The following is a 13,766-nucleotide window of genomic DNA, read 5'->3' as shown; positions in this document are numbered from 1 at the left end:
GTTGGAGGATTATGCAAGGTTCCATACAAGCACACTGCCTAAAGGAAAATATCTCTGGAGTAAACTATTGAAGAACTATATCTAAGCTACATTTCAAATGGAACTGTCTGTATGCTCCAGAGAGGGAGCCCAGGAATAGACTAACATACATGCAGTGTGGAAAAGTAAGCAATGAAGACCTAAGAGCAGATCAGTATGGCTGGATATTCAAAAACACCTGTACCATAGAACCACATTTCCCAGAAGTGTCTACTATATTTCCTTTTTTTCTCTTGCTACAAGAAAGTTCTGCTGGCTTAAGCTCACATGGCTAATTAATTGCATATTGTTAGATGTATTGCTCAGAGGTGTTGTGTAATTTCCCAGATAGTGGCTCAAGGTAGTTTTTTGTTTTAATAAAAGTGTTTTAATAAGGGTATTCTAGAATATAATTCTTTAATGAAATTCCTGGAAAATGACCATGGTTCCACAAATAGTTAGGAACAGGCAGACCAGATACAATGTTTAATTTGTAAAAGAAGAAGCCAAGGAGGAGGAGAGAAGTAGAGTCCTCCTAAACACCCCACATCTGTTTCCTCCTGTCCTCCGCTTCTGACATGCCCAGTGTAACTTCAGCATCTCAGACACAGCACTGGAAGGGTAGACTAGGAGTGTAGCAGGAAAAGGTAGGGAATTACAAATATTCTCTAGTAGGAGTTGCTATTTCTCTCTCCTAGAGGTGGGTGTTTACCATTGGGCAAACCTGATCATATGACTACAGATGTTCATTCCCTCTCACTATTTCTGCCGGTCAGACTTCTGTTAGAAGTTTRTAAACTAACTTTATTTTCTTTTCATGGTTTAGAAAAGGAATTCAGTCAAATTTTAGCTGTTGTGTTTCCTACTTGAACAAAACACATTTATTGAACCACAGGGAAAAAACTGCAGAGCAGAACAGTCGTGGTAAGTACATGTATCTTTACTTACGGGCTGGAATATTTTATGAAGAGCTGATGGCTTAGTCGGATACCATTTCTTTTTTTCTGAGACATTAATTTTATGTATGAGAGGATCTGCAACATACTAAGACAAACTATTTCATAATTTATGTCTTCTGAATCTTCTGTTAAACTTTTGCACATGAAATGTGGCTGTTACAAGATTGCAGTGAAATAATCCCAAGGAACATGCTCTCATTAGAAATTATTTTGCAGAAATAAAGTGGTAGAGTTGGTTTCATGCTGGTAGAGTGGTTCCACACTGGAAAAGATCATCCTTAAAATATTTCAGATGGCCAGAATCATTATTTAGACAGTAAGGTGCAACTTAGAAACATTGCATCAAGACTAGGAAACGAAAGTATCTCATTCTGGAGCTTTCTCTCATTGTGGGGATTCCAAACAGTTAAACATGGAATAACTGCTTTTAAAGTAGATAAAAATATTTGCTTTTATGTAAGAATAAATTGTGTCTGTATCACAGATAATAATTTTGGTGGGTATAAAAATCATACTTTTACATTGCTGGGCTGAACACAGTCTCGGAATCAAAGAAGTGCTTTGGTTTCAGTTTCTTTTCTCAGCTTCTTGGTATTCTGGGTGGAGTTACTGGTGAATATGATAGCAATCTAAGTTTTGGAATAAAACCAAACAGTGAAGTTATCCCTCTCTCCCTCCCCTCAATATCATTATAATATGTGTTTACTATGCTATTTATGAACAATTCTAGAGCATGTCGTTTTCAGTATGGCATTTTAAAGAACTAGGACCTGGTTTTCCTGTGAGCAAAGGGGAGGGTCCATGAAGAGAAAAGGCAGCAGTAGCTCAACTGCAAGCTTCCCTGGACTATAAAACCTCTTTCATCTCTACTCTTACGGTTCATTAGTTAAATCAGGAGGCCATTTGGCCAAAGATAAGATTGATGCTTTCTAGCACAAGTTATGAGGAATCTTTATCATTACTTCTCACTAAATACTGGCTTTAGAAAATCAAATGATAGATTGAGGAAGGCATGTTGCTAGGGTAGCTTAGATAACCAAGGCTTCTTTCATTTCAGGAAACAAAATTTCTTCACTGAAAATTCTAAGACGTCATTTTGTCTCCAGAAGACTCAGTTCCAAATATGAAAAGGTACATGCAGTAGACTACTACCACTAATGCAGCAACTGTAACCTGCTGCAATTCCATAACAAAGTAATAATTTCAGATAAATGAATATAATTCTCCCAAAGGAAACATAAGGATAAAGTAAAATTAGATACTTCTAAAGGAAATTTATTATTTTATTGCATCCCTTTTTTGAAAGCTTTTGCAAAAAGTCTGCTTTTGCTAAATCCAAGTGGATTGCAAGATGCTCTTCTCCCTGTCTTAGAGATTAAACAAAGTCTGAGTTCTAATTCTGTCTGCTAGGCATTGGACAAGCTTCATTGCAGAACACACCAAAAACTTCAAGCAATCAGGAAAGACGCTATTTCATAAATCCTTGTCTTTGTGCTTTCTCCCTTATACTGAAGAGTAGATATGTTAGCTGAGCACCTGTCTAATGTTTACCCACTGTAGTGAAAAAGCTGAGGTGATTTGCAGTAGAATAAACCTTCTGCAGATTAGGTAGTTCCTCCAAGGTGCATTTACCTATTCAGGTGTTTTTAGGCAAAGTGCTGCTGCTTTCTTTAATTCGGTAACACAGTACAAGACATACTTTTCTGCTGCTTGATCCCCCTAGCTCATTAAATATTAGACCCATCACTACTTCAAAAACTGTATACAAAAAAGTCAAAAGCATGGTTTGTTACTTGGGGGATTCAGCTATTAATGGATCATGTCAACACATATCAGTTCTATGTCTTAAAGTTCATTTTTTAAAAAAAGCTGTTTCTACTGACAGTGATTGTTCGGTTGCTTATGCTCTTGCACCATCATTGTGCCACCAACTTTTACTTCTGCTAGGACAAGGGCTTACAGCTGACAGCAGCACAGTGGCAAAGATGGCAGGAACAGAAGTAATGCCAGGGGAAGCAGCAGCAGGAAAGGAAGAAGGAGTGGGTGTGGTGAGGAGGCTACGGAGCCTGAGACAGGACAAGGCTGCTGGTGGAGTAGGTCCCATGTCAGAGGAACACTTTCATAATTTCTGAAAGGGTTGTATAACAAGGATTTGATATTATTATCTCATCATGGGTTATCCTAGGATCTGTACCCAGTATAACTTCTCTTTTGCTTTAAGAAAGGAAAAACAGAGCAGCTTTTACCAGAATGCTAGGATATTTAGAGTTGGGAGGTGGCATTTTCATAAGAGACTGCTATCATCAGGTAGCTAAATCACACTGTCTTTCAGGTTTTTTCCTCAGTTTTGACAGTGGTACTTTCAGGCAAAACAGCAACTGACAACCCCAGCTCACAGTTATATCAAGATATGTATTTCTGAGGGAGAATGTCAGAGTTAGTTTGATCTGTGAAGTCCATACTCACATACTTACAGAATCACAGAATAGTTGAGGTTGGAAGGAACCTCTGGAGTCCAACCACCTGCTCAAGCAGGGTCACCTAGAGAACATTGCATAGGACCATGTCTAGGCAGGTTTTCAGTATCTCCAGAGAAGGAGACTCCACAACCTCTCTGGGCAGCCTGTTCCACTGCACTGTCACCCTCACAGTAAAGAAGTTTTTCCGCATATTCAACTGGAACTTCTTGTGTTTCAGTTTCTGCCTGTTGCCTTTCGGCCTATCGCTGGGCACCAATGAAAACAGTCTGGCTCCATCCTCTTGAAACACTTTCTTAAGATACTTATCTACATTGATAAGATCCCCACTCAATCTTCTCTTCTGCAAGGTAAACAGGCCTAGCTCTCACAGCCTTTCTTCACAGGGGAGATGTCCCAGTCCCTTAATCATCTTCATAGCTGGACGCTCTCTTCCTGTTTCTGTACCTGTTTCTCTTGTACTGGAGAGCCCAGAACTGGACACCGTACTCCAGATGTGGCCTCACTAGGGCTGAGTAGAAGGGCAGGATCACCTCCCTCGACCTGCTGGCACCACTCTTCCTAATGCAGCCCAGGATACTGTTGGCCTTCTTGGCCACGAGGGCCCGTTGCTGGCTCATGCTTAACCTGTTGGCCACCAGGACTCCCAGGTCCTTCTCCACAGGGCTGCTTTCCAACAGGTCAGTCCCCAGCCTGTAAGGGTGCCTGGGGTTATTCTTCCCTAGGTGCAGGACCTTGCCCTTCCCCTTTTTGAACTTCATGAAGTTCCTCTCCACTCAACTCTCCAGCCTGTGCAGCTCTCTCTGAATGACAGCAGCACCTTCTGATGCATCAGGCCACTGCTCCCGGTTTGGTATTGTCAGCAAACTTGCTGAGGAGGCACTCTGTCCCCTCATCCAGGTCACTGACGAGTAAGTTGAACAAGACTGGCCCCCGTACTGACCCTTGGGGGCCATCGCTAGCTACAGGCCTCCACCTAGACTCTGCGCTGCTGATCACAACCCTCAGAGCTCTGCCTTTCAGCCAGTTCTAAATCCACCTCGCTCTCCACTCACATAACCCACACTTCCTGAGCTTACCTAGGGGGATGTTATGGGAGACAGTGTCAAAAGCCTTGCTCAAGTCAAGGCAGGCAACATCTGCTCTTGCTGCATCCAGTCAGCCAGTGATTCCATCACAGAAAGCTATCAGATTGGTTAAGTATGGTTTCCCCTTGGTGAATCCAGGCTGACTGCTCCCAATCACCTTCTTTCCCTCCACTTGCTTAGAGAGGACATTCAGGATGAGCTGTTCCATCACCCTTCCGGGGATGGAGGTGAGGCTGACTGGCCTGTAGTTTCTTGTGTCCTCCTTCTTGCCCTTTTTGAAGACTGCAGTGACATTGACTTTCTTCCAGTCCTCAGGTACCTCTCCAGTTCTCCATGACCTTTCAAAGACAATGGAGACTGTCCTAGCAACAACATCCACCACCTCCCTCAGCACTCGTGGGTGCATCCCATCAGGGCGCATGGATCYGTGGATGTCAGGTTTGCCTAAATGATCTCTAACCAGTYGTCCTTGAGCAAGGGCAAGTCTTCCTTTCTCCAGGCTTTCCCTCTTGTCTCCAGGGTCTGGGATTCCTGAGGGCTGCCCTTAGCAGTAAAGACTGAAGCAAAGAAGGCATTCGGTAACTCTGTGCAGCTTCCCTGTATCCTTCGTCACCAGGGCACCCACCGCATTCAGCAGCGGGCCCACATTTTCCCTCGTCTTCCTTTTACTACTGATGTATTTGACGAAGCCGTTCTTGTTGTCCTTGACGTCTCTTGCCAGATTTAATTGCAAACAGGCCTTCGCCTTCCTTCTTGCATCCCTGCATACTCTGACCCTGTTCCTATATTCGTCCCGTGTGGCTTGTCCCTTCTTCCACATTCTGTGTACTTTCTTCTTCTGTTTGAGCTTGGCCAGGAGCTCCTTGCTCATCCATACAGGCCTTTGCTGGACTTCTTACTCGTAGGGATGCACCGCTTTTGAGCTTGGAGTAAGCGATACTTGAATATTAACCAGCTCTCCTGGACCGCCCTTCCTTCTAGGGCCCTATCCCATGGGATTCCTCCCAGCAGGGCCCTGAAGAGGCCAAAGTTTGCTCTCCTGAAGTCCAGGGTTGTGAGCTTATTGCCCTGCTTCCTCCATGCAGGATCCTGACCTCCACCACCTCATGGTCACTGCAGCCAAGCGGCCCCCAGCCAYCACTCTCTCACATAAAGGGCAACTCCACCACCTTGCCTTTCTGTCCTGTCTTTCCGAAAAAGCACGTAGCCATCTATGACAGCGTTGCAGTCATGCRAGCTGTCCTATCTCRCCATGTCTCTGTAACTGCAATGAGATCATGGTCCTGCGATGCACAAAGATCTCTAATTCTTCCTGTTTGTTCCCCATGCTGTGTGAATTGGTATACAGGCATTTCAGAGAGGTAATCGACCATGCAGGTTTCCCAGGAGGGATGCAAGATGATCCTCCATACTCACGTCTCTTGTGCTGTTCCCCAGCTGCATGCATCTGCTGGAGGCGTCCCAACTTGACCTGCATTTTGCTGACTACACTGTATCTATAACTCTCCCTGTTTCCCACGTTTCCTAGTTTAAAGCCCTCCGTACCAGGAGGCTGGCCAACCTGTTGGTAAGGACCTGCATTCCTCGCTCAGTGAGGCACTCATCACCCTCTGCTTCCTAAATGAAACCCTCTCTCTCTTTATGCATCAACTGGTCAAGAATGCGTGCATTTTGTAAACTGGTGGATGTGAGCTTTGTTAGTTCTCCCACAATGCAATTAGATAATGCAGAGCGCTCACTAATGTGGCTTGGTAGTAGATAGGACTCTATAGTTTGGGCTTGCCTCTACTCTTTCATGTTCCACTGTTTCTGTTTGACTCCAAAAACCAGGCGGAGTTCATTTACATGAACTGCAAAATACCACGAAAGCAATCCTTGCAGCACCCTGCAATTGCCCTGCATCTAGTAACCATGTGGGACAATTAACAAGTATTAGTTCTGCTTATGAGTTTATGCTGCTGTAAGTCAGAGTTATGCTACTAAGATGAAGCACTTTTATCGTTGTGAAACTAACTTAAGTGGAAAAAAACATCTCTGCAAATGTTGCTTCACTACTTGATTTTGTGTAATCTGAGAAACTTTAATGTATACAAAAGGTGCTGAAGCAGAGTACCGAAAAGATTTTCCTCTCATTTGTAAAACAGCCACAACAAAGTAAATACAACTGTACATTTCCTCTCCAGTGTCTGTTCACAGTATTATTCATATTCTGTACTTGACCACATCTAAGGGTCAGGCTGAATCCAGAAAGTTGCATTTCTGTGTGCATTTGATTTTAATTCTCCACAAAACTGCAAACTTAATGAGAGCCTGTTGTGATAGTATTTTGTGTCCAACAGACCATATGACCACAAACAGGCATCAGTCACAATTGTTGTGTAGTGTCACAGAACCAATTCTTTTTGTTGCAGAACTGATTTAAAAACAAGATTAAAATAAAATTATTCTTTAAGAATATTAAAATCTGTATCTTAGAAGTAGCTAATGCCTTATATATGATTTAAGTTCACATTCTGCCTGTGTTCCCTAGATCAACTGAACTAGTATATTCCATGTAGTAGGTTACACTAGTGAAGAAATTAATGGTAGGTAACAGCAAGGAAAAATGTGTTATTCATTTAATAGGCTACATAAAACAAGTTTTTAGTAATGTTGGGTTTTTTTTTTCTTTAAAGAATGGAAAATGCTAACACTGAAGAAAATGAGAAATCAAAGTTATATCAAAATGTTGACAACTGGACAAAAGAGCAAGTTAGACAATGGGCAATTGAAGTTGTTAAGATTGACGAGAAGTATGCAGAAATTCTGTTTAAGCAAGACGTGAGTGGTTCTACTTTGAGACTGCTAACCAAAAAGAATCTTGTAGATATGGGCATAACTCATGGGCCAGCTCTTCAAATTATTCATGTCCTGAGACAGAATAACATTCTACCTGAAAGTTCAAACCAAGCTGTAGAACAAGAAGACACTAAACATGGTTTTGATGACAAAGGAGAAGACAAAGAAATTGCAAAGAGCGAGCATAAGAAGAAACACATGTCATTTAATCCCAGTATATCACAGATCTCTAAGACTGAGCCCCTAGAAGACAAAGTAGCAAAAAAGTCAGATGGCGAAGAGACTATTTCAGGGAACTCACAGTCAAGCAACCAGCACCCAACCAGAAAGACTTGTATGCCACATCCTTTTGATAATTTCAGTGATGGTTTTCAATATATACACCACAATATTCTTAACATACCTGAAACAGGACCACTCAATCTCATTGATCCAGCACATGAATTCAAATTACTCACCAACACAGATAAAGCACAAGAAGAAAACATTCTAATGAAATTTAGCAATGAAATCTTTAGATTTGCTGCAGCCTGCATGAATTCTCGCACAAATGGTACTATCCATTTTGGAGTTCGTGATAATCCACATGGGGAAATCGAAGGAATAAAAGTTACCAACAGAGCAGTATATATTGACCATTTTAATAAATACATTGGAAAGTACTTTCCTGAGAACTGTGTCAAGATTGCAAAAGCTTGCATTAGAGAACCTAGATTTGTGGAAATATTAGTACAAAATGGAACTCTATCAGATACATTTGTCATTGAAATAGATGTAATTCCAAAACACCTTTTCTGTGGTACAAAATACTTCTCAACCTACACATATGAATACAAAGGTCGGAGCTGGAAAAAGGCTTTCTTCGTCCGGGATGGAGCTAGTTCCAAAAATATCATTGACAATTCAAAAGAATTAGAATCGTTTAAATCTAACATAACATTTGTAGCAGATTCTCGTAAAAATGCAGAAGAAAAATCTCTCTTAAGGCAAAAGAAGATAGAGGATGAAGGACTAAAACTAGTTAGTCTGCTCACTGGTAACAAGGACTTGCTAGAGGACTCTTATTATGACTACTACATTTTAGTAAAAAACAAGTGCCATTCAAATCAAATAGTGCACTTAGACTTTTTGAAGGAAATAAAATGGTTTGCTGTGCTTGACTTCGATTTTGAATCAGAAACAAATGGTCTATTCAAAATTTACCAAAAAAATCGAAATGCCAAACTTCGCTTTCCAGAACATTATCAAAACAAGGATGGTTCTGTTTCTGAACAGGCTGAAAAGCTGAATCTGCATCAGGAGACCAACTGGATTTTCTGCAATGGTAGATCAGGCTTCGAAGGCAATAAGCACCCGCCGTTAGATCCTCTTTCCTGGCAACGAGATAGAGCTGCTGATGTCAGAAAACTGATTTCATTTCTTTCACACAAAGATGTAAAACAGAGTGGGAAGTTTTTAGTAGTGTTTCTTTTACTCTCCACAGTGGAAGAGTCAATGGATCCCATTACTGAGACATTTATTACATTTTACCAAGAATTAAAGGGACTAGAAGAGATGCTCTGCATTTGCACTGGCCCACATACATATCAGCGATGGAAAGATCTTTTGCGTGCTAGAGGCGTTAGTGATGAAGAGCTTTCAGCCAAATGTGTTTCTAATTTAACCCTAGAAATGGTAAATGGTACCATCATAAAATTAAAATCAGCTACACGATCTTCTGAAAGACTTCTACCCTCTGCTGGTTGTTCTACTGTTCTTCTAAAGAGGGAAGAAGACTCCATGGAAGCATTAGAAATCCTTTGTGTAAATGAATGCAAAGACACAGAGATAGAGAAGGATGCAGAGCAATTTAGAAAATTCCTGAAAGAACGCGAAGAAGATTTTTATCGAGGTGGTAAAGTGTCATGGTGGAATTTTTATTTCTCTTCTGAAAAATATACATCAGATTTTATCAAAAGGGAAGGTTATGAAAAGCTCAAACAGCTAGTTATGACTTCATCTAGCAGTACTAATGAATCACCTGTAAAAATTATTAACCTTTACCACCATCCAGGTTGTGGTGGGACCACATTAGCTATGCACATCCTCTGGGATCTCCGGAAGCAATTCAGATGTGCTGTTCTGAAAAACAAAACACATGATTTTGAAGCACAGCTGACAACTTTAATCACCTATGGAGCAAACAATTCTACAGGCTATATACCAGTGTTACTTCTTGTGGATGATTTTGAAGAGCAAGAAAACGTCTACATTCTGCAGAAAGAAATTCAGAAAGCTATAACAGAAAAACACATTCATTGTGCAAATCCTTTAGTGATCATTCTAAATTGTATGAGATCTCAGAATCCTGATGAAAATGCGACTATCAATTGCTTGAACAGTATTTCTCTAAAACATCTACTTTCTCCAAAAGAGCAAAGGGCTTTTGAGCAGAAACTAAAAGATATTGAAAAGCATCATTCAAATCCTGACAATTTCTATTCATTTATGATTATGAAGAAAAATTTTGATCCACAGTACATTGAAACAGTGGTAAAAAATACTTTGAATAACCTGGATATTTCCACTAAACAAGTACAGCTTATTTACTATTTAGTATTATTAAACTCTTATGTAAGTACATCTACAATTTCCATATCACTATGTGAAGAATTCTTAGGAATTAGTTCTCGAGAGCTTGGCTGCAATAAAGATAAGCTTATAGAAAAGATGGGAATTTGTTCCAATATTCTCAGATATACTCAGATACAGGAATGCACAAGCTACAGAGGTCTACGTATCATTCACCCCTTGATAGCATGTCGCTGTCTAATAGAATTGAAACTAACCTATGACTTGTCCAAAAGTGAAATTACTTTGCGATTATTGAAAGAGGATTTATTTTATGAGACTTCATCAAAGAAAGACAAACTTATTCGTGATATACAAACCATGCTGATCACTAGACAGCGTAAGGAGCACGGTGATGAGTCAGATACATTGTTTTCCCCGTTAATTGAAGCCATACATAAGGAGGAAAAGTGTGCTAAAGTGGAATGTGTGTTGAAACAAGCATCCACTACATTTAAGAAAAATAGTGTAATTTGCCAAGCTTTAGCAAGATACTTCTATATTAAAGAAAAGAATTTTCAGTCTGCATTGCACTGGGCCAAAGAAGCCAAAGAAAGGGCACCACACAATTCATACATATCAGATACATTAGGTCAAGTCTATAAAAGTAAGCTAAGATACTACGTAGAGCAAAAAACAAAGAGTGCAGACATGACAACTGAGGAACTGAAATATATGCTGGAACTTGCTCAGAATGCATCACAGGCTTTCAGAGAATCTCAGCAGCAAGCTGAAAATGCAGACACTGAACAAAATTTGCAGCACCTAAAGCTTAAAAGAAAGTTTCATACATATAATACTGCTGGTTATCAGGGAGAAATAGAAACTTGTCTTTATGTTATTGATATCCTTCAGCTTGTTCCTTTTTTCGGAAAAGACTTGTGGTGTAGAAAAAACATGGCATTATATCTATCAGGAAACAGTGATTCGAAGACAGTTACCCCTGCCACAGAGTGTGAAATGTTTGAGGCCCTTACACCCTATTCCAATTTTTTAAATAAACTGCAGTCACGTTTGAAAAGGGCATTTGACTTTTTTCAAGACTACTTTGTCTTTTTCAAAACACAGACCAATGAAAAAGAAATTATAGAAGCAAAAATATATGAGAAGGTTCAAGAATGTTTTACCAGATACATAAGAGTATTCTGCGATTACAGTTTTGAGCAACTGAAAAATGAACAGGTCTCAAAGTGGTCCTTGCCTCGGCGCAGGAAAGCATATCGGTACAGTCTGGAGTCTTCTAAAGCAGACTCATTTTCTGGACTTTTGGAATACCTCCACAGAAATCACAGAAATGCTGACAGACAACTAGAAGACATAGTGGATGCATATGAATTTTTGTGTGAGGAGACTTCAGAAGCAACTCTGAAAGAAAAACAGAATTTGATTTTGGCAAATGTTATTCTCAGGTGCATTAAACCTAAATACACCAACACGGATCCTTTTCAGGAGCTGAGAAATCAGCTTCAAAATATCCTACTGAAAGAGGAAGCGACTTCACAGTGTGTAGAGACTTTCTTCCTAGCCTCCTTGTTGTTCTGGCCTGAAAATAGAAAACAACAAAATGAAGACTCCAGGAAAATGGCAAACTATGTTATGCGTTTAAAGGACTCTTTCAAAGAGCGCTATGGAACCTTGTGTCATTACAAGCTACCTCAGGCTCATTTCTATCTTGGGAAAGGCAGTGGCCTGAAAAAATTTGTTCACAAAGGAAAAATTGATCAGCTATTTAGTTCACTTCCAGACCAGGAATTGAATTCCCTCTGGCAGAGTGAAAATATCTGGAAGGAGAAGGCTGTTCAAAATCTTTTGCTTTCTCTGAACGGAAGAGCTGAGGATAATGTTATCTATGTAGACTATGGCAGTAATGAAACCTTTAGGGTACCAGTGCAGCCAGTTCCTTCATTCCTGTGGAAGAGTGGTCCAAACGTAGAAAGAGTGTCTTTTTACCTTGGATTTTCCATCGCTGGTCTCTTGGCATACAACACTGAAAGCTTGTCATTAAAACAATAGGTATTCCAGCATTGCTGTCACAAGGCTTCTTTAGACAGAGCTATCCTTAACATTTTGTCAACAATTGCAAGTGACAAGTTCTGATTATCCATTATATTTCATTCCTCATTATGTCAGTCTTTCACTCCCATGCAGAACTGCCTCCCTACTACAATAATCACTGTTTGGATAATCAATCAGACTGAAATATTGGTGCTAGTACTATAAACTTGTCAGTATTGCCAAAAATTCTTCTTTGGTTGCTGTAAACATGAGAAACCATTCAGAAAAGAAAAGATAATTCTACATACTTTGAAAATGTAACGACAAAGTTAAATACCATCTCTTTTAAGAACCTTGCTATCATGCTAGCTTTTTTCCACTGTTCCTAAGGAAGGATATGTCACTATCCTCATGTTTCTGTGTAAGCTATATATGACCGAAGAAAGTATATTAGAAAACATGTATCCTTTAACATGGCCTGATGCTTCATTGTATCTGCTTTTGGCACAAACATTGCGGAATGAAAAGGCCATTCAGCTGCAAAGCAGCATTTTGTCCTCTGTTGTCATTGCACATACTTGTAATGCAATCCATCTGTATTCTTTCATTATTTTAAATCCCATTGCTTCAAATATTACTTGACAGTGTGCTCTAGGATAGGATTACGCAACATATTTATTCTGCTATAGTGCAGCTCTTCTTTTAGTTGCAAATAGGAAAAAGGAGGTTGAACATATAATCCAGGCTACTGTTTAACTATAGCCAAAATATATTTCTCTTGGTGCCTACCTGTAACAGTGAGTGTCTTTCACTGACCTTACACTTCATGTTATCCTGTATCTACTTTGTTTCTACAGGATGCTTTTATTACCTGCAGTATACTACATGAACTTTTCATAGTAATTCATTATTTGTTATACTTAGTTCTTAGGATATCGATGTACAATTTAACAATCATTGAACTACTTATCTTTCCAAATAAAGTTTTATAGCAAGAAATTTGCCATGTCTTCATTGCAGTTGAAGACTTTGGTCTTCATTTCAGTCAACCACATCTCTTCACTAAGAATTAAAAGGATTTTTTTGTGCTCAAACTCAGACTATCTGTATAGTATGGCTATTTACTAATAAACCTTAGGATTTTGCAGTGTATTACATGCTAGGTACTTCACATGTGTGAATTTACATAAATATAAAATATATTACATGCCTGTGTGAATTTACATAAATATAAATTTTATATTTTCATATATAAGAATGCTTGTTACAAATTGTATTTTATCAGCAGTAGCTCATTAATAAATACAAATATTTGATAACATCTTTAATTGTGTAAAGTATGAACTGTATTTGATTTGATATATATCACATAAAACAGTTGGTAGAATTGTTTTTAAGTAGTATTTCCTATTACTTTCCTTTACTTTGTAAGACCATTTTCTTCTTGCTTCATAACTCTGTTAAAAATCTTCGCATTTTAAAAACTAAATTCTCCCATGCCAAATAGCTCCCTCAGAATTATTTTGTTAATTAAAGCCAACTGGCTCAGTAACTTCCAAGAGTGTCATATTGCTCATGTTAAACAATTCTACCAGCTTTCTCCAGCCTACTCAGGCATTCTTTTGAGTAGGGTTTTACTGGTAGGAGAGAAAAGGTGAGGGGAAATATTTCTGCAGGAGCCTACTTTCACAAAGTTGCAAGGCCTGAAAAGACTGCCATTTATATATGAGCATATACAAACTTAGATTTTTAACAATGGACTTTATAGACCCAAGGCAGGC

General features: G+C 39.4%; 1 protein-coding gene across 3 annotated transcripts; it reads left to right on the top strand.

Annotated features, from left to right (window-relative positions):
* The first annotated feature begins 791 nt into the window (after positions 1–791).
* Positions 792–13,192, top strand: SAMD9 (sterile alpha motif domain containing 9). Of its 3 annotated transcripts, XM_085310504.1 has the most exons (3): positions 792–942; positions 2,035–2,108; positions 7,218–13,192. In XM_085310504.1, exons 2-3 carry the CDS (start codon positions 2,101–2,103, stop codon positions 12,001–12,003), a joined length of 4,794 nt encoding a protein of 1,597 aa, XP_085166630.1. In that variant the 5' UTR covers positions 792–942; positions 2,035–2,100; the 3' UTR covers positions 12,004–13,192. The 3 variants fall into 3 exon arrangements, with proteins under 3 accessions (XP_085166630.1, XP_085166631.1, XP_085166632.1); XM_085310505.1 differs by lacking the exon at positions 2,035–2,108; XM_085310506.1 differs by lacking the exons at positions 792–942; positions 2,035–2,108 and adding an exon at positions 4,925–4,980.
* The last annotated feature ends 574 nt before the right edge of the window (positions 13,193–13,766 follow it).

The sequence above is a fragment of the Rhea americana genome, unplaced genomic scaffold, assembly GCF_003343005.1.
Source record: "Rhea americana isolate MKP2758 unplaced genomic scaffold, rheAme1 scaffold_32, whole genome shotgun sequence".
In the NCBI taxonomy this organism is placed as follows: domain Eukaryota; kingdom Metazoa; phylum Chordata; class Aves; order Rheiformes; family Rheidae; genus Rhea; species Rhea americana.
Note: the sequence above shows the minus strand (reverse complement) of the source record. Positions and strands in the feature narration are given on the sequence as shown.